This window comes from Chlorocebus sabaeus, chromosome 22 (assembly GCF_047675955.1).
Source record: "Chlorocebus sabaeus isolate Y175 chromosome 22, mChlSab1.0.hap1, whole genome shotgun sequence".
Taxonomy (NCBI): domain Eukaryota; kingdom Metazoa; phylum Chordata; class Mammalia; order Primates; family Cercopithecidae; genus Chlorocebus; species Chlorocebus sabaeus.
The window spans coordinates 17,905,020-17,927,937 of NC_132925.1; the positions used below are offsets into that span (position 1 = coordinate 17,905,020).

The 22,918-nt window shown below is 39.4% G+C and overlaps 1 protein-coding gene across 2 annotated transcripts in view; it reads left to right on the forward strand.

Annotated features, from left to right (window-relative positions):
* Nucleotides 1-10,743: 10,743 nt before the first annotated feature.
* CRYBG3 (crystallin beta-gamma domain containing 3) overlaps nt 10,744-22,918 on the forward strand; it is a 124,400-nt gene continuing 112,225 nt past the window's right edge. The window contains exon 1 of one of the 2 annotated variants that reach the window (XM_073009670.1): nt 10,744-11,104. In XM_073009670.1, coding sequence (XP_072865771.1) covers nt 10,956-11,104 — 149 coding nt within the window. In that variant the 5' untranslated portion in view covers nt 10,744-10,955. The remainder of the gene's footprint in view (nt 11,105-22,918) is intronic. The other variant, XM_073009671.1, reaches the window with a different exon arrangement.

The window sequence follows — 22,918 nt, forward strand, 5'->3', positions numbered from 1 at the left end:
GTGCAATTCTAGTTCTCTTACTATTTCCAGCACATCTGCAGCTACGTCCTCCACTGAAGTCTTGAACCCCTCAATGTCATCCATGAGGAATGGAATCAATCTCTTCCAAACTCCTGTTAAAGTTGATATTTTGGCCTTCTCACAGGAATCATGAATGTTCTTTTTTTTTTTTTTTTTTTTTTTTTTTTTTTTTTTTTTTTTTTTCGAGATGGAGTCTCGCTCTGTCACCAGGCTGGAGTACAGTGGCTCGATCTCAGCTCACTGCAACCTCCGCCTCCCGGGTTCAAGTGATTCTCCTGCCTCAGTCTCCTGAGTAGCTGGGACTATAGACACCCACCACCACACCCAGCTGATTTTTTTTTTTTTTTTTAAGCAGAGACGGGGTTTTACCACGTTGGCCAGGATGGTCTCGATCTCCTGACCTCGTGATCCACCCGCCTCGGCCTCCCAAAGTGCTGGGATTACAGGTGTGAGCCACTGCGCCCGGCCTCATGAATGTTCTTAATGGCATCTGGAATCCTTTTCAGAAGATTTTCAATGGACATTGCTCAGATCCCTCAGAAGAATCACTATCTGTGGCAGCTCTAGCCTTGTAAAATGTATTTCTTAAAAAATAAGACTAGAAAGTTGAAGTTACTCCTTGATCCATGGGCTGCACAATAGGTGTTGTATTAGCAGGCATGTAAACAACATTCATCTCCTTGTACATCTCCATCAGAGCTCATGAGTGACTATTTCTGACAGGAATCTTTTTTTTTTTTTTTTTCTGAGCAGTAGGTATCAAAAATGGGCTCGAAATATTTGGTAAACCATGCTGTAAACAAATGTGTTATTATCCAGGCTTTGTTGTTCCATTTCTAGAGCACAAGCTGAGTAGATTTAATGTAATTTTTTAAGTCCCTAATATTTTCAGAATGGTAAATGAGCATTGGCATCCACTTAAAGTCACCAGCTTGATTATCCCCTGAGGGTCAGCCTGTCCTTTGAGACTTTGAAGCTGGACATTAGCTTCTCCTCTCAGTAATAAAAGTCCTGGATGGCATCTTCTTCCAGTATAGGGCTGTTTCATCTACATTAAGAATCTGTTGTTAGTGTAGCCACCTTCATCAATGATCTTTGCTAGATTTTCTGATAACTTGCTTCAGTTTCTACATCAGCATTTGCTGCTTCACCTTCCACTATGATATTATGGAGATGACTTCTTTCCGTAAACCTCATGAACCAACTTCTGCTAGTTTCCAACTTTTCTTTTCCAGCTTCCTCATCTCTCTCAGCCATCATAGAATTGGAGAGAGTTAGGGCTTTGCCCTGAATTAGGATTTGGCCTAAGGGGATGTTGTGGCTTCTATCAAGACTATTAAAACTTTTTCCATATCAGCAATAAGGTTGTTTAACTTTCTTTTCATTTATGTAGTCATTGGAGTAACACTTTTAATTTCCCTCAAGTTTTTCCTTGCGATCACAACTTGGCTAACCCTGCTGGGCACAGAAGGCTTAGCATTTGGTCTGTTTTAGCTTTTGACGTGTTTTCCTCACTAAGCTTAACCATTTCTAGCTTTTGATTTAAAGTGAGAGATACAAAAGAAGACATGCATGCAGCCAACAGACACATGAAAAAATGCTCGTCATCACTGGCTATCAGAGAAATGCAAATCAAAACCACAATGAGATACTATCTCACACCAGTTAGAATGGCAATCATTAAAAAGTCAGGAAACAACAGATGCTGGAGAGGATGTGGAGAAATAGAACCCTTTTACAATGTTGGTGGGATTGTAAACTAGTTCAACCATTATGGAAAACAGTATGGCGATTCCTCAAGGATCTAGAACTAGAAGTACCATATGACCCAGCCATCCCATTACTGGGTATATACCCAAAGGATTATAAATCATGCTGCTATAAAGACACATCCACACGTATGTTCATTGCGGCACTATTCACAATAGCAAAGACTTGGAATCAACCCAAATGTCCATCAGTGACAGACTAGATTAAGAAAATGTGGCACATATACACCATGGAATACTATGCAGCCATAAAAAAGGATGAGTTTGTGTCCTTTGTAGCGACATGGATGCAGCTGGAAACCATCATTCTCAGCAAACTATCGCAAGAACAGAAAACCAAACACTGCATGTTCTCACTCATAGGTGGGATCTGAACAATGAGATCACTTGGACTTGGGAAGGGGAACATCACACACTGGGCCTATTATGGGGAGGTGGGATGGGGGAGGGATGGCATTGGGAGTTATACTTGATGTAAATGACGAGTTGATGGGTGCTGACGAGTTGATAGGTGCAGCACACCAACATGTCACAAGTATACATATGTAACAAACCTGCACATTGTGCACATGTACCCTAGAACTTAAAAATTAAAAATATAAAAAAATAATAAAAATAAAGTGAGAGATACACAAGTGTTTCTTTTACTTGAAACCTTAGAGGCCATTTCAGGGTTATTAACTGGCCTAATTTCAATATTATTGTGTCTCAGGGAATAGGAAGGCCCAAGGAGAAGGAGAGAGACAGAGTAACAGTGGGTCCAGGGAGTAGTTAGAACACATACATTTATCGATTAGGTTCACTACATTATATGGATGTGGTTTATGGCACCCTAAAACAATTACAACAGCAATATCAAAGACCTCTGTTCCAGACCACCATAACAGATATAATAATGATGAATTATTATATGTTTGAATTATTACAAGAATCTCCAAAATGTGTCACAGAGACAGAAAATCAGCACATGCTGTTGGAAAAATGGTGCTGATAGACTTGCTCAACAGAAGGTTGCCACAAACTTTCAATTTGTAAAAAGCACACTACCTGCAAAGCACAATAAAGTGCTATGAAAGGAGACATGCCTGTTCATATTTATCACACTGTTTTGTAATCTTATAACTGTTACTGAGTTGTAAGTTTCTTTCTTTGAAATTGATGTTCTTCCCCTCCCTCTCCCTCTGTCGCCTAGGCTGGAGTGCAATGGTGTGATCTCGGCTCACTGCAACCTCTGCCTGCCAGGTTCAAACAATTCTCCTGCCGCAGCCTTCTGAGTAGCTGGGATTACAGGCGCCTGCCACCACACCTGGCTAATTTTTGCATTTTTAGTAGAGATGAGACGGAGTTTCGCCATGTAGACTAAAGTGGTCTCAAATTCCTGACCTCAGGTGATCCACTCGCCTCTGCCTCCCAAAGTGCTGGGATTACAGGCGTGAGCCACTGCACCCGGCCTGAAATTGATCTTCTTGAGGGGAGATCACAGTGGGTATTTCAATTTCCAAATGCATGGCCTGGAAGTATTGAATAAATAAACATTATTGGATGGGTGGATGGCTACAAAATAACCTTGTAGATGGAATATTGGGGGTTTTTCTTGTTGTTGTTTCTCAAAATATATTCCTCCCACAAACTTCCCTAATCAAGTTCAAAGCAGCTAACACAAAAGGAATAAATTCAGGGTCAATGATTTAGATTCTACCTAGATATTTAGTTTAGAAGTTTTCTTTTTCTTTTTCTTTTTTTGAAATGTAGAATGACTTACAGACTTTTCTGAAATGTAGAGTGATTGATAGACTTTTCAGAAAATATGTATTTGTTATTTCTCTGACTACCTTCCTGAGCCACTAAGCAAGTGTTCTGCCCATAGCTATTTGCTAAATTTTATTTAAAGGTGCATCTTCAGCATCACGCAATATTGCCATGTAGCAAACCTGCACATGTACCCCCCATATCTAAAAGTTGAAATAAAATTAATTAATTTTTAAAAGATGTGTCCTATTCTAAACTAGACTGGGTTTTACTTCAATTCCAGTGGTCAAATTTACCTATAGAATACACTTACATGGCGGGAAGTACTGGAATGAAAATGGCAGAACTCAGTAAGTTTATTTCCCTCAGACTGCATTGTGGCTGATACTGTTACAGAGACAGATTTTATATTGTAGTATGGTCAGCTGTTTCATTTAATGATGTATATAATTGATCATTTGAAGTGGAGTTTCTGTTGAGCCAGATGGAGGTGAAACATCATTCTAATTTTTGGTGTTACTTAAAGTTAATACCAACTGCGTGGTTCATAAAAACAATTTGTTCATGAATTGTCTTCTGTACTCAATAATAAAAGCAGTATGTCAATACATTTACCTGTATGAGAAGTAGACCAAATGACTTATACAGACACTGACTACTTAGAAGACCTTATTTGGGGAACTGAAGAGAAGAAAAATGAAATAGAAGATAGGACATAGAAATGCGTGAAAACTTAAGAATGGTTATTAATATGAAATCAATTGAGAATTATCCTTTTACTTTGATATTTCAGCAAAACTATTTCTATTGAATATTACTATTCAAATATTTCTATTCTATTACTAAATGGAATGCTTCTGCAGTGTCTAATCAAACCCCATCATAACAGGGGCTTGGATAGAAATTACTGTGCTTTTCAAGTCAAGTACTCAACATCTTTTCCAGTAACTTTTTTGGTCTTTGACTCATTGCGGCTTCAACATCCTGGGCTCAAGCAATCCTGCCATCTCAGCCTCCCAAAGAGCTGGAACTACAGGCACTTGTTCCCACACCTGCATAATGTTTTTCTTTTTCTTTTTAGTAGACATGAGGTCTTACTATGTTGCTTAGGCTGGTCCCAAACTCCTGGGCTCAAGTGATCCTTCTGCCTCTGCCTTCCAAAGTTGGGATTACAGGTGTGAGTCACTATGCCTGGCCTCCAGTAATTTTCAAAGTGAGAAATAATTGTGAAAATGTGACTAAGTACATTAAATAATACTTATGATATCTTTTCATGCTGATATGTGGTTTTTTAAAAAAGACATATTGCTAGACATGGTGGCTTGTGCCAGTAATCTCAGCTTGGGAGCCTAAGGTGAGAGGATAACTTAATCCCAGGAATTTGAGGCTACAGTGCAGCAGCGAGCTAAGATCACAACGCTACACTTCAGCCTGTGCAAAAGAGAGCCCATCTCTAAACCAAAAACAAAACAAAAACAAAAGGACAAATAAAACACATTTTAGTATCTGCAGTCTCATTCATAAAATTTCCAGAGGTCATAGTAAGGGGCAAAACCAAAAAGAAAACCTAACTTCTTGTCTTCTGTTTACCTCTTTTCATAGGTAACTCCTTTTTTTCCTTTACCAGTGAAAAGCTGACTAGAAGAGGTGAGGAAGGAATTCAATTGGTAGGACAAACTAAAACATTGCTCTCTGGTTCTTTTGTTCATTATTTGCATATCCAGTTAAGTTACACTTCAAATAATTTTTTACAGGTTTTTCAAAATGAAAGTGGGGTCATTGAGACATGTACCTGCCCCATTTTTAAGAAGTAAAAAATTATGTCATCTATAGTAACATTTGGTTTTATAAGCTCCATATGGATTTTTTTGCTACTACCTTTAACAATATTTTTAAATAAATTTTTTCTGGAAGTTTGTTAACGATATTTTCTTTCAGAATGGAGTAAGATTTCCACAGATACGTCGTTTCTATTCAGCACAATATTCATCATTTCATCACTCCAAATTATAATCAAAGTGAATAGATTTCTATTTTATTCTATGCAAAGAAAATTCATGTACAGGAAATAACGTTAATCTCAATTTTAGATTAGGTAAAGTTCCCATGTGAAAACTGGTCCATTTTATATGACAGCATGTAGCATTTCCAGCTGCTTTCTCTCCCTAATCAAAACATTTGCTCACAAAAGCAGCTGCCACTATGCCTTGTTTTTAAACCATTTGCAAGAAATCAAACTGAGAACAAAGTATCCGTAGTAAAAAGCTCTAGCTTCTGGGACATGTATACTACAAAATGTCAGAATAAGATAAAAAGGAAGCCAATTCACAACCAATTTTTTTGGTTTTGTTTGTTTTGCTCCAAAGCTTTGTTTCATAAAGCCTTAAAATTTACAATTAGCACTAATATAATGCAGTCTAGAAATTTATAAATAATTGTTCTTTATGGAACACTTTTAAAATTGTATATCAGAAGTGCATATTACAGTGCAGAGTTTATGAAGTCAGATGATCAGATGAAATATTTTGGGAAAACAGAATACAGAAGATGAATTTCTCATCTAATAGTAAATTATTATTCTGAGCCATTATCTACATCATGTTTATGAAGCTCCATTAATAAAACTTAATATCTTACATATGACCTTATATTTTAGATAGCATTTGACTTAGATAAAAGACACATCACACTGAATTGGTGTGAACAACCATTTTGGAACACATGTTATAATCAGTGTTTGCCAAAGACATGCTACTCCTATTTATATATTTTTAAAAGTGCAACGTTTCAATCTTAGCAAATTTTGCGCTGTTTGAAAGCTACATATTTAATTTTTAATGTTAATGTTATATTTTTGTAAAGGACTAATTTCTCTTTGAAGTATCATCATATCAAAGGGAGAAAAGTGTAAATGTAATTTAGGTCAGACTAACACATTTTACTTAATTTAAGCATTAAAAGATGTGTGTTCGAAAGATCTCAATCTCCACATGTTCTGCAAACAAAAAACAGACAAACAATACCATAAAACATCATGCATCTCATAGAAGTTGGAATAACCAATTACTTAAAAATTTTACCATCTGTTCTCATTGAAGCAGCAAGACAGGCATTTCCCCATGTTACAAACCATGATAATTAGAAAGTAACAATGAGAAATGCTAACATCATTTTTCCCCTTTCTTATTTGCTGTGGGGGTTCTTAATGAAAATTTGAGCATACAAACAAAGGAAAAGAGAGGATATTCCCCCACCCCACCTCCTAATTGAGTGCTTATATTCAGTAATAGCTTTTTGCTGCCCTGGGCAGCATGACACTGCCTCATTTGGCCACGCACAGCTATTATTCTAGGAGGCAGCTAGTGAAGTGCCCCAATCCATCTGCTTGCTTTTTCATGGGCTGGTGCTTTCCTTGATGTTGACAGCTGTCTTAATATTCCTGGGCCACCTGCCACACAGTAAATACTGTGCTCTAAGATATATACAGAAGTTTATTCCCCAGTGGACTTTTCAGAACAAAAAAGCTTAACATTACTAACCTACTCTTGCAGTTTAAATGCTTCAAGGATCAACACTTTCATTCTATTCTCATAGCTTTGAGAATGGTATTACGTTGTGGGAATGACAATTCCGTTACAGTGTGATGAACTTCAGGATTTCTCATATATCACACAAGTTATTTAATTATAGCATTATAGGTGGAAATCAGGTGCTAAAAGGAGGCAGAGAAGAAGAGAGCCTATTGACCGTTTCTCCTCTAGTGAGCCTTCCAGGAACCCATCCAACTGAGTTGGGGATCCCGCCCACATTTCCCATCTTACCCTATTTGCTCATCTTGCCCAATTAAACTTGCTCCTTGATGTGAAGCATTTGGTCTTATCTACCACTGTATCTCCACGTCTAAGAAAGAGCATGTATCTGACACATAGTATGCACTAGAGGACATATCCAGATTTTGTGGGATCTGAAGTTTTTACAATTTGGAGGATCCTCTTTAAACAAAAAGGATTTTAAAATAAGAACATTAGATACAAAAATGAATATATTGAATGAAAACATAAACCATGCAAATTACCAAAGGTAGACTAGAAAAACAATATAGTTTTCTTATTAAATGCCGTGCACAACTCTATATCACTTTTTTCCCTATATTTTTGGTAGTGTACTCTTCAATAACCTTTCATATGATGATAATTTAGTAATATTGTTTTCTATAATAATGAAAAGATAATGTAATCTTTCCTCTAGTTCTGTTGCTCTGATAGGACTGTGTAAACATGCAACACTACACACAAACACACACACGCACACACAGAGCTTGTGGTAATGCTACGCGTTTGTACCCTACAAACAAGAATTCTGATAAATTCTATTTTACATGGTTTACATCAACAATAAAAAATGTTTTTGTTTATAGTTATAAAAATTATTATGGGCAGCCGAGGCGTGTGGCTGAGGTCAGGAGTTCGAGACCAGCCTGACTAATATGGTGAAACCCCATCTCTACTAAAAATACAAAAATTAGCTGGGCATGGTGGCGGGCACCTAGCCCAGCACTCTCCTGAGTGGCTGGGACAGGAGAATTGCTTGAACCTAGGAGGCGGAGGTTGCAGTGAGTCGAAATTGCACCACTGCACCCTAGCCGGGGTGACAGAGCGACACTCCATCTCAAAAAACAACAACAACAAAAAAATATATATATAGTATTATTGAACATATTATTGCTATGAGAGAAATTATATCAATTGGAGGTAATTCTTCCTGTTGACACTTTTTCTTCTGATGCCTGGAATAACTTTCCACATGCCACCTGGTGCTGCTTTACCTTTCAGATCTTGTCTCACCTCTATCACCCATATATTTTCAGTGTCAGAGACCACAGAAGATATGTCTTCTGGCTCTGCATCTTGGGTGTAATACTTGGTGAGCTGCGCTACAGAGAAATTGGAATTCAAGAAATAACTATATTTTGGAGAGGTTGAAAACCACATAAATATATTCTACTAAGTCCAAACTAAATATATTCCCAACTGAAATTCCCTAACAGATTCCCAAATGCGCTCGATAACTCTAAGTGGAAAGAAAATCTAAGTGGACATCTAAGTGGAAAAAAAAGAGATTGTGGTCTTCATCACATTATTTACTTTGGTAAATTTTATAAAACTGGCCATGGATCACACTGCTGAGTTCACACTGGAAGAGCCTGTGCCAGTAGGGAGTCAAGACACTTGAGCCTCATCAGCTTCACTGTAGATGTGCTTCTACTGCAGGCACTCACTAAACGTTGGGGAATAACTGGATGAGGGAATTAATGACACTGTGCTAAATTAGTATCTCTAAGATCCTTACGGCTCTAAAATTTGACATTTTTACGGGCTTCCTAATGCAATCTTAGAATTTAGTATTTAGAAATTGGTTAATATGAGTACAGGTTATAACAATGTAGGACATATAGAAAAGTAGTAAGTGTTCAGAAAGCAAATGAAGGAAAATTCAACGGTCATTGTTTTATGGCTTTAAGCTATTTTGTCATAGACGCAATTTGTCTTAGTGTAAGCATGGCATTATTTGTATTTAACAATCACTTAAGTGCTTTGCTGTGTCACCGAGTGGAGATCAGAGTATTGTTAGACATATTATTAGTTAAAACCATAATTTGTTAATTAAATCCTACTGACTCCCACCCATTTTTATCCCAAGAAAAACTTCCTGAACGAAGTACCCTCTGGGTAGGCATTGGGGCCTGGTTTGATCACAGAACAAGTGGGGGACAAATATACTGATTCAATAATACGTTGGGAAGACAAATTATCATTTCGACCTTTCAGCTGGAAAAAACAGTTTGCTTTATTACTCTCTTTGGGCTTTTTGGTAAGTGGATCTTCAATGGAGATTCTCTTATAATAAAACTAGAATTGGGAACTTTACTTGTCTTATTCTAGTCTATTATCTTAGATTTTTTCTATTTTCTCAGACTAGGCTCACAGAGAAGCAGGAAAAATTTACCAACGAGTAAAAAAGAATTAATCTTGAGGGATAGACTGAGATGAATCCGATTGATGGAAACCGGGCTGACTGAACTTTAATGGGTTAAATCCTGCCAGAACAAATGCGAGTGAGTGCCTTGGCTCTATTACAGTTAGTAGGGGCTGGAGGGCTTCTGGGAGGCAGTGTGGGGAGGCAGGGAGGCTCAACAGCCTCCAGCAGGTGCTGAAAGGACTTGGGGCTTTCAGGTATGCAATCTACTCATGCTACTTCTCCTCCATCTCCCGAAAGCCAGAGGGGAGATTACTCCAAGGTTCCCCTCTGCTGTGGACATTTCATTTGTATCTCATTTACTTGTACACATTGTTTAATGAACAAACGCCATATCACTTCCTTGATGCCTACCCCAGGGGCAGCTCGCCTTCAAAGGAAAACAAAACACCTGGGGTGAATGGGCCTCTTAGTATCTCCTGTACTAGCTGCTAGGGTATGAAAAAACAAGAAAAATCCATACCACTGTACTTAGACTTAAAGCAAGTCTTAAGGACCCTTTGGTTCCCAGATTTCAGTGGCATCTGTGTAACGACTGCAAAATACGTTTCAGCACTGACAAGCTTGAAATCATACTTTTTGATCAGTGTCGTTTTTGAGTTTGCAGGGAAGTACTTAGCGTGGAGTGTGAAAAGTGTGAAGCGCAACGCGGTTAGGAAAAGTCACACCACAGAAAGCCAGCGGAACGCGCCGGGAAGTGGTGACCGCCTGACAGGTCCCCCCCTCTCCCTCCCGCCGCCCGGTGCTGGGCTAACGCGATTTCGCCCGCAGGGCTGGAGCTGTCCCTGCGGTAGCTGTTTCTTAGCTCCCGGGAAGTTCGGGGCGCCCCGGTACTGCAGTTTGTCAAGTGTTTTCACAAACCTTAGTTCATAAACCTCTTTCAAAAGTCTGGAGTAAACTGTCTCTGTGCTCTCACTTAGGATAGAAAACACAACGGTCACAGAAAGTAATTGAAGGCAAAGCTCAACAGGCTGCAGCCTGAACTCTTTTGAGCGGGAAGCTCGAGCCTAGCGTCGCTCGCTGGGCGACACCCCTCAGGCTCTCAGGCCGGCGCCTTCTGGGGACCATGTCGCGCTCCGGCGGAGGCGGCTGCGCCCGGCTCAGGGCGGTGCCGCGGCCGCTGGCTCCTCCTGGGGGTGGGGCGGGCCGCGCCGGGCGAGGGCGGGAGGAGGAGCAGCCGCAGCGGCTTGAGGAGCTGCAGCGCGAGGAGCGCGTCGCGTCCGCATTTCTCCCGCCCGGGAGAGACTGAGCCGCGCTGGCAGCTCGCGTCGAGTCGATCTGCCCTCGCCGCATCCCGCGGCGCCGGGTCGGGCTCCGGGCACCAGGCACCACCTAGGCCGTTCCCTGCAGACCGCCCCGGGCCAGCGGCCCCCTCGGGAAATGTCCAGCGGCCGGAGAAAGGGCAGCGCCCCCTGGCACAGCTTCTCCCGGTTCTTCGCTCCCCGAAGTCCTTCCCGGGACAAGGAAGAGGAAGAGGAGGAGAGGCCGGGGACGAGCCAGCCTCCGGCTCCAGGCCGGTCCGCTGCCAGGTGGGAGTCGCGGAGGAGGTCGCGGGGGGGCCCTGCGCGTAGTCGCTAGACGAAGGCTCCCGGCCTGACTGCCGGCAGCTGGCGGCTCTTGGGCCAGGCTGCAGTTCGCCACTTTCTGTTCTTCTTCCTCCATTGCTAAAGTTTCCTCCTCCTTGCCCCGTCCCCGTGCCGCACCACTCGCCTCTCCTCTGCAGGTTAAATCGGGCAGAAGTTCTTGCCCGGCGGCCGGACGCATATCCCCCGATCCCCGCTTGGCTCCGCGCTCTTCCTTTCCCACCTTCCCCTGCCGGAACGTGATTGGGTTCCCGCTCCACACACGCTCTACTCTCCAAGTTCTGTGGCAAAAGCGATTGCCCCGGCGTCCCGCCTGTAGTAATGGGAAACACTTGTGAGCCGAGCGGAGCCGTCGGCCAGGGGAATTGAGGGCGCGATCCCAGCACCACTTGTGTAGGAGGAGATCGGGGCAAAAGTGGAAAAGGTAAAGCTTTGGGGCGTCACCCCCTCAGCTAAGATGGTATTTTGCCATCTTATTTAAATTTTTTCAAAATGATTTTTAAAAGGAATTGTGATAATGCGTTCCCAAGACTTTCACCAAAAGGGACTGGACATGTAAACGACGTCACCCTTCTTTACTTCTCATCTCTCCTAGAAACAGCTGCCTCAAGTTCCCAAACAGATTCTGGAAATCAAGTTTCCAGCTGTCTTGGTTTCAGTAATCAAAGGGTATCCTTTCTCTGTAATATTTTTATCTTTCCTTCACTTTCCTATGTTCAAAAATCAAAAATTTTTAGGCATGCCTCATTTAAATGCCTATTTCTGAGTTTTTTCATCCCCCCTGAAGAAAGAGGGGTTAAGTAAAATGCAGCTCGCTTTCTTAAATTTATGAGAGGCTTACACTATCTTCTCCCGATTGCACTAGAATGACCATTGTCATTGGAAGGACACACTCCAGAAAGCCATGTTTACTTCGGACTCGAGATTTCCTGGTGGGCTTAAAAAAAAAAAAAAAAAAAAATGGATAGGAAACAGAACTGAGAGTGAGCCAGTTCCATTAGTATTCAGATTTTGTGATGTGATTTTGGTCGTTCGTGTGTTCCTCAGTTTACCCGCTTGTGAAACATTTTCATTATGACCGTCTGTTAATCACATGCCACATATTTCCAAGAAAGCTCCTACGATAATTGAGTGGTTAATCTCCTGGGACGTTTCAGCTATTATTGCTCTGACTGTTGAGAATTTAAAATTCAAAGTTACACAGTAGTTAAAAATAGTTTTGAAGTCTGACAGATCTCATCCAGGGTGTCAGCTAGTTCTGCTGGTGTGGGCAGGCAGCCTGTGGTGCCTGCCACCGCCGTAACAACACTAACAGTCTTGGATAATATGAACGCAGCCTGCAAGGAAATCCCAAGTAGGCTCAGCAAAGTTGGGGACTTGAAAGTCAGTGTTAGAAAGGAGTAAGCAGGTCAATTTCAGGGTCATGTCAGTAACGGCCTGAAATCCTACTGGCCTCTCCGCCCCATTTTGGCTTTTTAAGACACTTCTCAATTCTAATTTCTTTACTGACTGGAGCTGACCACTCCAGCAGCTAGTTCCTTATTCACCTACCACTTCTCTATTCTCATCATCTCCAGATTGGCAAAACTGTGGCTTTTCAACAATGAAGATTTTAATTGTGCTTATATCAATGCTAATTTTGTTCTCATCTTTTGTGGAACTTGCCAGGTGTTAGGGGGATAGCAGATGACCCCTTGTGTGGGTGTTTTACTGTTTTAAATGAGCTTACATCGTTCATTTCAAGGGCATAAACAAACACAAAGCCTTTATTGAAAATTTAATAAAACAAATGGAACCGCTTTGTAGTAATGAATGTCCCAGTAACACAACACCCTGATGTTAACAAGATTGGAAATAGAATTGGAATTTGTCACTATGATCTTATTTCAAAATGAAAGGGTGTTTTGGCTATTTCTCTTTGTGGGCATAAACACTTGTGTCATTATGAGAGCTGGATATACCTTCTGTAGAGGTGATTTTAGATGAAGAGAAGTCAGTGCAACAGACAAACGGGGTTGGTGTGGTAGGGACATAAAGAGTAAGAAAAAGGGTTCTTTGTTTAAGAGCTATAAGAAGCTGGGAAGACCACTTGAAAACATTAATATGAATCCCTATCATATGTCTGGCACTTTACAAAGTACTTTCAATAATATTATTAAACGTGACCTTTGACCAAACCTATATTATCAATATCCCCATCTTACTGTAAAAAACAGGGTTAAGGAAACTTACTGAAAGTTATGTAACTACTTTTCAGTCAGTGAACATGGTATCAGATGTGCCTACAATTCTGAACAAGTAATAAAGATTATTGTCTGCATCCTGGCTTTTTGATGTACTTGAAAGGAAATGCACTCTCTGAAACCTGTGTTTTGAAGTCTCCTTTTTGCATCCCCAGTGTTGATTTGCATGACTTTTTTAATGTAACATGTACAAATATAAAACAAGACATAAGTTCCTTAAGAACAGAATTCCTTAACAGTTTCTTAAGTACAAAATTAAAAAATAAACGAAAACATAATTATGAGACCCATAAAAGTAGAATTTACAACATCCTGAAACTGTTTTTTTGGTTACTCACCGAATGCATACTGGGACAAACACCACGTCTTTGGGGAGTTGCCATGCCTTGATTTAGGTCTTCCACTATTTTACTGTTTTGAACCATAGGAAAATCTTTGTTTTTATGGTGTGCTGTGAGTTATATGGGCTTCAGTTGGTGAGAACACTTCATTATGTTTTCTTTGTTGCTGTTCTGATCTCATTAATCTTTCACAATGAAAGAAGGCCTATTAGCATCAACACTATTGTATATCCCAACTTAGGCGTGGGCACTCAAATGGCTTGATAGTACTCATATCAGGTGGTTGACCATTTCCAGGAAATGCTTATATTAATTTATTTTAGATGATATGAAAAGGAAAACTGCAATTGAAGTTTTCATAGAAAACTCCAAAACTCCCAGAGTTCTGTGGATCCTAGTTTGAGATTCAGTGCTGCAGTGTTAAGCCCAGTTTATAAGTATACAAGGAATGCACTCATTAGAAGTGATAGGGGAGACCAGGAAGTGCTTCCTAGTAGGGATGATTTTAACTGGGTCTTCAAGGAATTGGTGATGTTTCTATACAAAGAGAACTTAGGAAGAGAGAGAAGAGGGAACAGGTGTTCCAGACTGAGCAAAGGCCTGCAAGAGGTTTATGATCTGTTAGGGGCTATATACATTAATTGGACAGAGTGAAAGGAGCAGTAAGAAAGTTAGGTTGGAACTGGGTCATAAAGGTCTCTAGACAAAGTGTTTGGCTCTAGATTTAAGGCTCAGAGAATTTTTGCAAAAGCCTGTTATACAGATATTGCAAACTTGGAGGAATTCCTGCTTTATTTTATCTGCTTTGAGAAAATGATTGCTCAACTTTGTTTCTTGGCTGTATCATGCATGATGGACCTGTTTAAAATGAGTTCTGTGCAATGTTTGTAACTGAAGAGAGATGGTAAGGTGAGAACAGTATTTATCAAGGGCTGACTGTGCACTTACTCCTGGGCTGGGTACTTTTACTTGCAACATATCATGTAAATCTCACACTCAGCATGAAAGGTTGGTCCACTTATTACCATCTGACAATTAAAGAAACTGAGTTTGAGAGAGCACTCAGTGATGGATGCTATGGGCGTTTTGAATGGAACAATTCTTTGAACTGGACTCTTTTGTCCTTTGTAAGATATTTGTTATCCATGATTCCACACACTAATTGCCAGTAGCATCCTCTGGTCATTGGGATAACTGAAAACTCCTCCACCCAGGTGGGTGGGAGGGAGAGTGGTACCACTCCCAGTGGAGAGTGATTTACCCTAAATCATGAGAGGAGGTGAGAGGTGACATTTGAACTTAGGTCTCTCTAATGGACTCTAAAGTTCTGGTTCCTTTTTTTGACACCATCCTGTCCACCACCCTTCTGAATTCTGCTCCTTCAAAACATATTTGAATATGTGAGGCAATTGGATTGCTCCTTACTTTGTTCTAGAATGGGTGACACTGTGGCCCATGTCAGCTATATTCCTTTTGGCTGTTACTTTGACCAAACACAGTGTCATTGATGAAAAGAAGGTGAAACATGATTACTAGGCCCAAGGTCAGGGGCTGTGTCTTCATCCTTGTGTCCCCTTCATCTTTGTGAACCCATCTCTTGGGTTCAATAAGGTGTCTACCAGGTGGCTAATTTGGGAATTCTATTTTTTGCTGTGAGCATTCCTTGGAAATGGACTCAATTGTATGTTCTGAATGTGTTAAAGTTGCAAGGATACCACAAATTGACCTGCAGTAAGTTTATGTAATCAGAACTTCTAGCTTTATTGATAGTTATAACATTTTTAAGTTTTTTCCTCATCACAGTGGAAAATATGTAAAAAGGGTAATAGCAAGTTTTGTTAAGTAAGAGAAACTATTCCCTCAAGACAAAATATTCTCGATGAAATATACCAAAACCCAGATATAAGAAATATTAGTTACCAATTATTAAACAAAATGATAGCAACAAACCGTAGGTGGTTATAAAATTAAGGAAAATAATCCAGGCTATTTGCTGAAAAGAGGGAATCAGCGTGAAGTAAAAGTTAAGAAGGTAATACTTACTTTGAGTCTGTTCAATCCATAAGTTAAAGTGGCTGCTTTGTGTCCCACATGGCGCAAAGCAATGTGGATATAAAAATAAATGAATGACCAAATATGCCTTCATAGAATTCACAGATTAGTGGAGGAGATAAAAGTGTACATCTCTGTTCTTAATATGAACTCAGTATAAATCAAACACGTCTTTGGAGTGTGTGACTTGTTTCATTCAGAGCATACTTAATGTTTCACGAATGTCATACATTGTATGAGAACTTTAATTGGGCTTTCAAAATACATTCTCACATTATTAACTTTTCTCCAAGCATGGTTTGGTTAGCTTCCTTTGCCAAGCCAGCATAGTGAGGGAAACATGATAGTAACTGCACCATCAAGGTGAATGGAAATGGTGCCCCTTGGTTCCTCTTGCTCTCCTCCTTGACCCTGCAGGCTTTGCAAGTCCTAGACAGAGGCAGAAAAGTGCATCCTTTCAGGAATCAACATTCCAAATAAGTGGCAGTGCTTACACAAAATGACCTGATGTTGTTAGAGAACAAATCGAAGTTTTTCAACTAGTGAAAAGTCATTCTTAGTGTTTATTTGGCAGTTGTACGTGGCCAAGTAATGGTACCACTCCATCCAGCGGGACTTCCCTGAATGTTTTACTCCCAGGAGTTTCTAATTGGAAGTATGCTAAAGCACTGAAACAACTGCTTAACCAAGTGTGTGTGTGTTTTCGTTTTTCCTAATCAATTAATGATGACAAAACCAAACTACCCTTTATTAAGGCACTACTCAGATCTAAGCCCTGAGCTTGGAACTTTAAAAATATCAAATCACTTAATCCTCAGAGCAAACGTATGAGAGAGGTATCTTTACTGCCTTTTACAGACATATAATTTAAGGTTTCAAGAGGTTCAGTAGGTAATCAAAAGTCTCACAATATTGGTAGTAGAGTCAAGAGTCAAATTCTCCTTCCTGAATTCAAAGCCTACACAGCATTATGTGACAGCTTCCTCCGCTTAACTTGGGAAGCCTCGTAAAAGAAGCCTGCCCTTAGAAAACGGTTTGGAATAGAAATAAAAGACAATGGCATGCAGCTGGACATCCGCCCAGATGGACTGGGTCAGGGCTATGGACAATCAAGAATTATACTCCTGACAGTTGGGAGAGGAAAATAAATGTATACATTTATGCAGATTATAGATTTATATTTAAATACAAAGAAAGGGTCAGTCTCCTTCGAAAGAGAGTTTCAAATGGAAACTATAGCAAGATACCATGTTCTACCTATTTGATAAGCAACACTCCAGTTTGATGTGGGAAAGCTGGAACTCTCATACACCACTAGTGGGAGGGTAAATTGATATACCACTTTGAAGAGAAATTTGACAGGACCTATCAATATTTTAGATTCACATACTCAGCATTTCTTCTCTGGGAATTCCACTGAACATGTACAGTTTGCAAACAGGCCAAAAGTTGCCTATAGAAGTTAGTCATTGTGGCATTGTTTTAATAGCAAAAGATGAAAAATAGAGTTGAACGCCATCAGTTGTGGACTAATTGATAAATCATAGTACATCCATATAGTGAAATATGATGCAGCTACCAAAAAGAATAGGAAAACTTTTTATGTACTGTTAAGGAAATATCTCCAAGATACATTAAGGAAAAAAAAAAAAAAAGGCCAGGCGCAGTGGCTCATGCCTGTAATCCCAGCACTTTGGGAGGTAGAGGCGGGTGGATCACCTGATGTCAGGCATTCGAGACCAGCCTGAACAACATGGTGAAATCCCATCTCTACTAAAATACAAAAAAATTAGCCAGGTGTGGTGGTGCTTGCCTGTAATCCCAGCTACTCCAGAGGCTGAGGCAGGAGAATCGCTTGAACCTGGGAGGCGGAGGTTGCAGTGAGCCAAGATCACATCATTGTGCTCCAGTCTGGGCAACAAGAGTCAAACTCCATCTCAAAAAAAAAAAAAAAAAAAAAAAAAAAAACCTACAACGAATTGTGTATAGTATGCCCCATTTGTATATACAAAAGAAGGGGATATGAAATCTGTTACTAGTGTTGTGTAACTTATTTTGGTGATATGGGGAACTGAGTGAAGGGATGAGAGGCAGGAGAAAGACTATCTTATACCTTTGTACACTTAAAAATTATGTGAATTACCTATTTCATAAAGTAAAAAGACTGGATTAAAATCTGGTGAATGTCTGTGGTTAAAAGAAGGGAAAGAAAAGAGAATTTATGATCCTGACTTGGCGAAAATCCTCCAAAGAGGGAATGCGCTACATGAACTTATTCAAGTGAGGAAAGTTTCAGTTAAGGATATAAATAAATAGAAGTAGTTCTTGTAATGCAGAGTAATTTGATATTTTGACACTTTGTACAAGTAGGAGTGAGGCTTTTCTATAGTTTTACTCTCTAACGTGAAACTGGGTAGAGTTGACACAGCCACAAATTTATCAACATAACTCGTTTTTACGTGGTCACCTGTCATCCACCTTGACCTCTCCAGTATGACCCAGGACAGGTTATTAACCTCAGAGTCTTTCGTGATAAATCAAGGGAGTTGGTTTTCATCCGTAAGGTCTCTCTCAGCTTTAGCATACCAGCCAAAACTCCGTGGGCTATTAGGTGTGTACAAAATTGATATGCCTTACAATTAGAAAGATGTATGTTTTTTTGGAAAAGTCACATATGAAAATGCTTTAGTTAATCTTCCATGTGATCCTAACATTTTGGTCATTCGACTTGAAAGCTTCACCTGTGTTTAAAATGAATTAATTTAGTGTCGCTGTGTCAAGCACCAGTCTAGGTCCTGGGAATCCAGCAGTTAACAAGGTGCAGCATTTTCTTTGCCTTAAAGCACTGATGCAGTTTTGTGGGGAAGGCAGACATTGCACAAATTTTTCTTTTCTCTTGAAGTAAGTACCAAGGTAACATGTAGGGGACTGTAGGAGCATTTAACAAATGTGAGCCCATCCTTGAGGCTCTCATAGGAAACTTTTAATCTCATTTAAGCTATTTCTCCTGGAACATGTATCTAAGTAATGTCTTTCTGTTCTTGATTTATAAACTTTGGACAATATATATTGACTTCTGGTTATGGTAGATGAGCACTTAGCTATTTTATACCCTTCCACATCTCATTACTTATCCAGCCAAAATAATCATGATAATTGGAAGATTAAATAAACCTGTAGATTTCTATGAATATGTAGCTGTTGTTTTCTGCTAAGCCAAGTGCTGTACTATTGTTACTTTCTTTGTGTGATATTTTGTTTTTCATGGAGTAAATTACCTTGTTTTTCGTTTTCTTATTGCTGCCACTTCTAGGATGCACAAATACACTTATAAAACCACCACTTTCAGTGTTTTTTCTACATCATTAAATCACATCTACCAGTTTACCCCATGCCTTCCAAGACCTTTCTCTTGGTCTCTGTGTCTTCCTGTAATTTGTATCACCTAGTAGTTCCCAGGCTTCCTGCACTGATCTCTACTACTCAGCCCTATGTGAGAGCACCTATTTTTGGACCTCATGTATTCCTCTTTCTTGGTTAACTCCCCCTTTTGTTGGCATATATCTAACAAGAAAGAGTGCATCTTAGATAATTTTTTTTTTAGTCTTTGCACTTCTGAAAATACCTTTTTCTACTCTAGTAAATCATAGTTTGGGTATAAATTTATAGACTCAAAATTACTTGCACTCAGATTTCTGAAGACATTTCTCTATTAGCCTTCTTTTTAATTCTGGATTGTTGAGAAATCTGAGGCTAGTATAATTTCTGGACCTATTTTTGTGATTCATTTTTTCTTTGCAAATTTTGAAATCTCTTTTCAATGTAGACTCTACAAATGCACAGTAATGAACCTTGCACAGTGCCTTTTTAATTTATTTTGCTGTACAGTTGGCAGGCTCTTTCTCTTGAGAGGCTTATATCTTTCGATTTAGCATGGAGAGTTTGGCTTAAGCTCCCTGTGTGTGGTCTGTGCTTTCTATACTTTTATTCTTGGTATTCCAGAGTCTGGAGGCTTCTCTTTTTAAAAATTGCTAGGCTCCTGCCAAATGTTATAATTTGGAGATGTGAGTTCACTAAGAAATCAACTGACAAGAGGAAGATTAATAGGAGAAATGACATAGAAATTTATTAGCATGCAGGGCGAAAAAAATCACAGAGTGACCACCAAATATCCCAGTAAGGTGCAGATGCTTATATACCCCACCTCTTAGGAGAGAGGAAAGTGGATGATTTTAGGGGAGTAGTAAATGATTTTTACGGGAACTCAGTGAGCTTGAAGAACATAACAAAGGCCTGGGACAAAGTCTTTTGGGCCCACGGAACAGACAGTGGTTTATGACAAAAGTCTGTTGAGATATTATGACAGACTTCAGTCTTTCTTCTTGTGACGTGAGTTCAGTTAATGAAAACTAGGGAAGGGACTAGAGGTAATTGTTTTCTTCTTTGATGGGTCCAAACTTTAAGCAGATAAGAGAACTTCAGAGAACAGAACTTCATTCTGTGCTTTGGCAGAGACAGAGGAGCAAAGACAAAAGACGAAGGTGGGGTTCAGAGAGACCTTGAGGCTGCTCAGTTCAGTATGTCAAAGTGCCATATTTTGGGATATGGGATTCTGAGTTTTTATCTATTCTTTTGTGTAAAAGAATTATTGATAACATAATTATTGTACTGTTTATGAAGTGAGTATATGTGATATTTTGTTACATTCATGCAATGTGTAATGATCAAATCAGGGTTTTTAGGATATCACTTCAGCTTAGCACTTCACTGTTAGCGCAGGAGGGAGATTAGCGTTAACAATAGTATATTATAAAATAGCTAGAAGATAAGATTTGAAATGTTGCCAACACAAAGAAATGATAAAAGTTTTATTTATTCTAAATTATATTTCTGCCTGTCCTGAATGCTGTTATTCTTCATCTTTTTTTTTTTTTTTTTTTAACCTGGTAGCTTATTTCCTCTTATTAATTGCTTTACCATCATTTCCATGGGACAGAGTTAAACATGTTCACCTATACTGTTTTGCCAGAAATAGCTAGAAAATCTTTGCAATTATCATTGTTGCCAAACTTTTTAATTCTTTGAGTATAAATTGAACTCTATAACCTAACCTCTCAATGATGACTATGAGAAAATAATTGCTTGCTCATGGATAGGAAGAATCAATATCATGAAAATGGCCGTACTGACCAAAGTATAAATTCAATGCTATCCCCATCAAACTACCACTGACTTTCTTCACAGAATTAGAAAAAACTACTTTAAATTTCACATAGAACCAAAAAAAAAAAAAAAGAGCCCATATAGCCAAAACAATCCTAAGCAAAAAGAACAAAGCTGGAGGCATCACGCTACCTGACTTCAAACTATATTACAAGGCTACAGTAACCAAAATAGCATGGTACTGGCACCAACACAGATATATAGACCAATGGAACAGAACAGAGGCCTCATAAATAATGCCACACATCTACAACCATCTGATCGTTCTCAAACCTGACAAAAAACAAGCAATGGAGAAAGGATTCCCTATTTAATAAATAGTTTTGGGAAAACTGGCTAGCCATATTCAGAAAACTGAAACTGGATGCCTTCCTTACACTGTATACAAAAATTAACTCAAGATGGATTAAAGACTTAAATGTAAGACCTAAAACCATAAAAACCCTAGAAGCAAGGCTAAGCAATACCATTCAGGACATGGGCATGGACAAAGACTTCATGACTAAAACACCAAAAGCAATGGTAACAAAAGCCAAAATAGACAAATAGGATCTAATTAAACTAAAGAGCTTCTGTATAGCAAAAGAAACTATCATCAGAGTGAATAGGCAGCCTACAGAATGACAGAAAATTTTTACAATCTATCCATCTGACAAAGGGCTAATATCCAGAATCTACAAAGAACTTAAACAAATTTACAAGAAAAAAACAACCCCATCAAAAAGTGGGCAAAGGATATGAAGAGACGCTTCTCAAAAGAAGACATTTATGCAGCCAATGAACATATGAAAAAAAGCTCATCATCACTGGTCATTAGAGAAATGCAAATCAAAACCACAATGAGATACCTTCTCACATGTTATAATGGTGATCATTAAAACATCAGGAAACAAGAGATACTGGAGAGGATGTGGAGAAATAGGAATGCTTTTACAATCTTGGTGGGAGTGTAAATTAGCTTAACCATTGTGGAAGACAGTATGGTGATTCCTCAAGGACCTAGAACCAGAGATGCCATTTGACCCAGCAATCCCATTACTGGGTATATACCCAAAAGATTATAAATCATACTACTATAAAGACACATGCACATGTATGTTTATTGCAGCACTGTACACAATAGCAAAGACTTGGAACCAATCCAAATGCCCATCAGTGATAGACTGGATAAAGAAAACGTGGCACATATACACCATGGAATACTATGCAGCCATAGAAAAGATGAGTTTTTGTCCTTTGCAGGGACATGAATGAAGCTGGAAACCATAATTCTCAGCAAACTATCACAAGAACAGAAAACCAAACACCATGTGTTCTTACTCATAAGTGGGAGTTGAACAATGAGAACACATGGATACAGGGAGGGAAACATCACACACCAGGGCCTATTGGTGGGTTGTCAGGAGGTGTCTAGGGGAGGGATAGCATTAGGATAAATACCTAATGTAGATGACTGGTTAATGGGTGCAGCAAACCACCACCTATGTAACAAACCTGCACGTTCTGGCCATGTATCCCAGAACTTAAAAAGTATAATAATAATAAAATTGCTAAAAGATTACAAAACAGAGGTTTTCTGCTGTCATAGTCTGTGTTGTGTGCTATAAAGGAATACCTGAGGCTGGGTAGTTTATAAAGAAAAGGGATTTATTTAGCTCACGATTCTGATGGCTGGAATGTTAAGATTGGGCATCTGCATCTGATGAGGGTGTCAAACTGCTCCCAGTCATGGTGGAAGATACAGGAATCACTTGTGAAGAAAGGAAACAAGGGGTCAGGAGGTGCCAGGTTCTTTTTAACAGCCAGTTTTCGTGGAACTAACAGAGTGAAAAATCACTCACCACCACTCCAGGGAGGGCATTAATCTGTTCCTGAGGAATTCACCTCCATGACCCAAACAC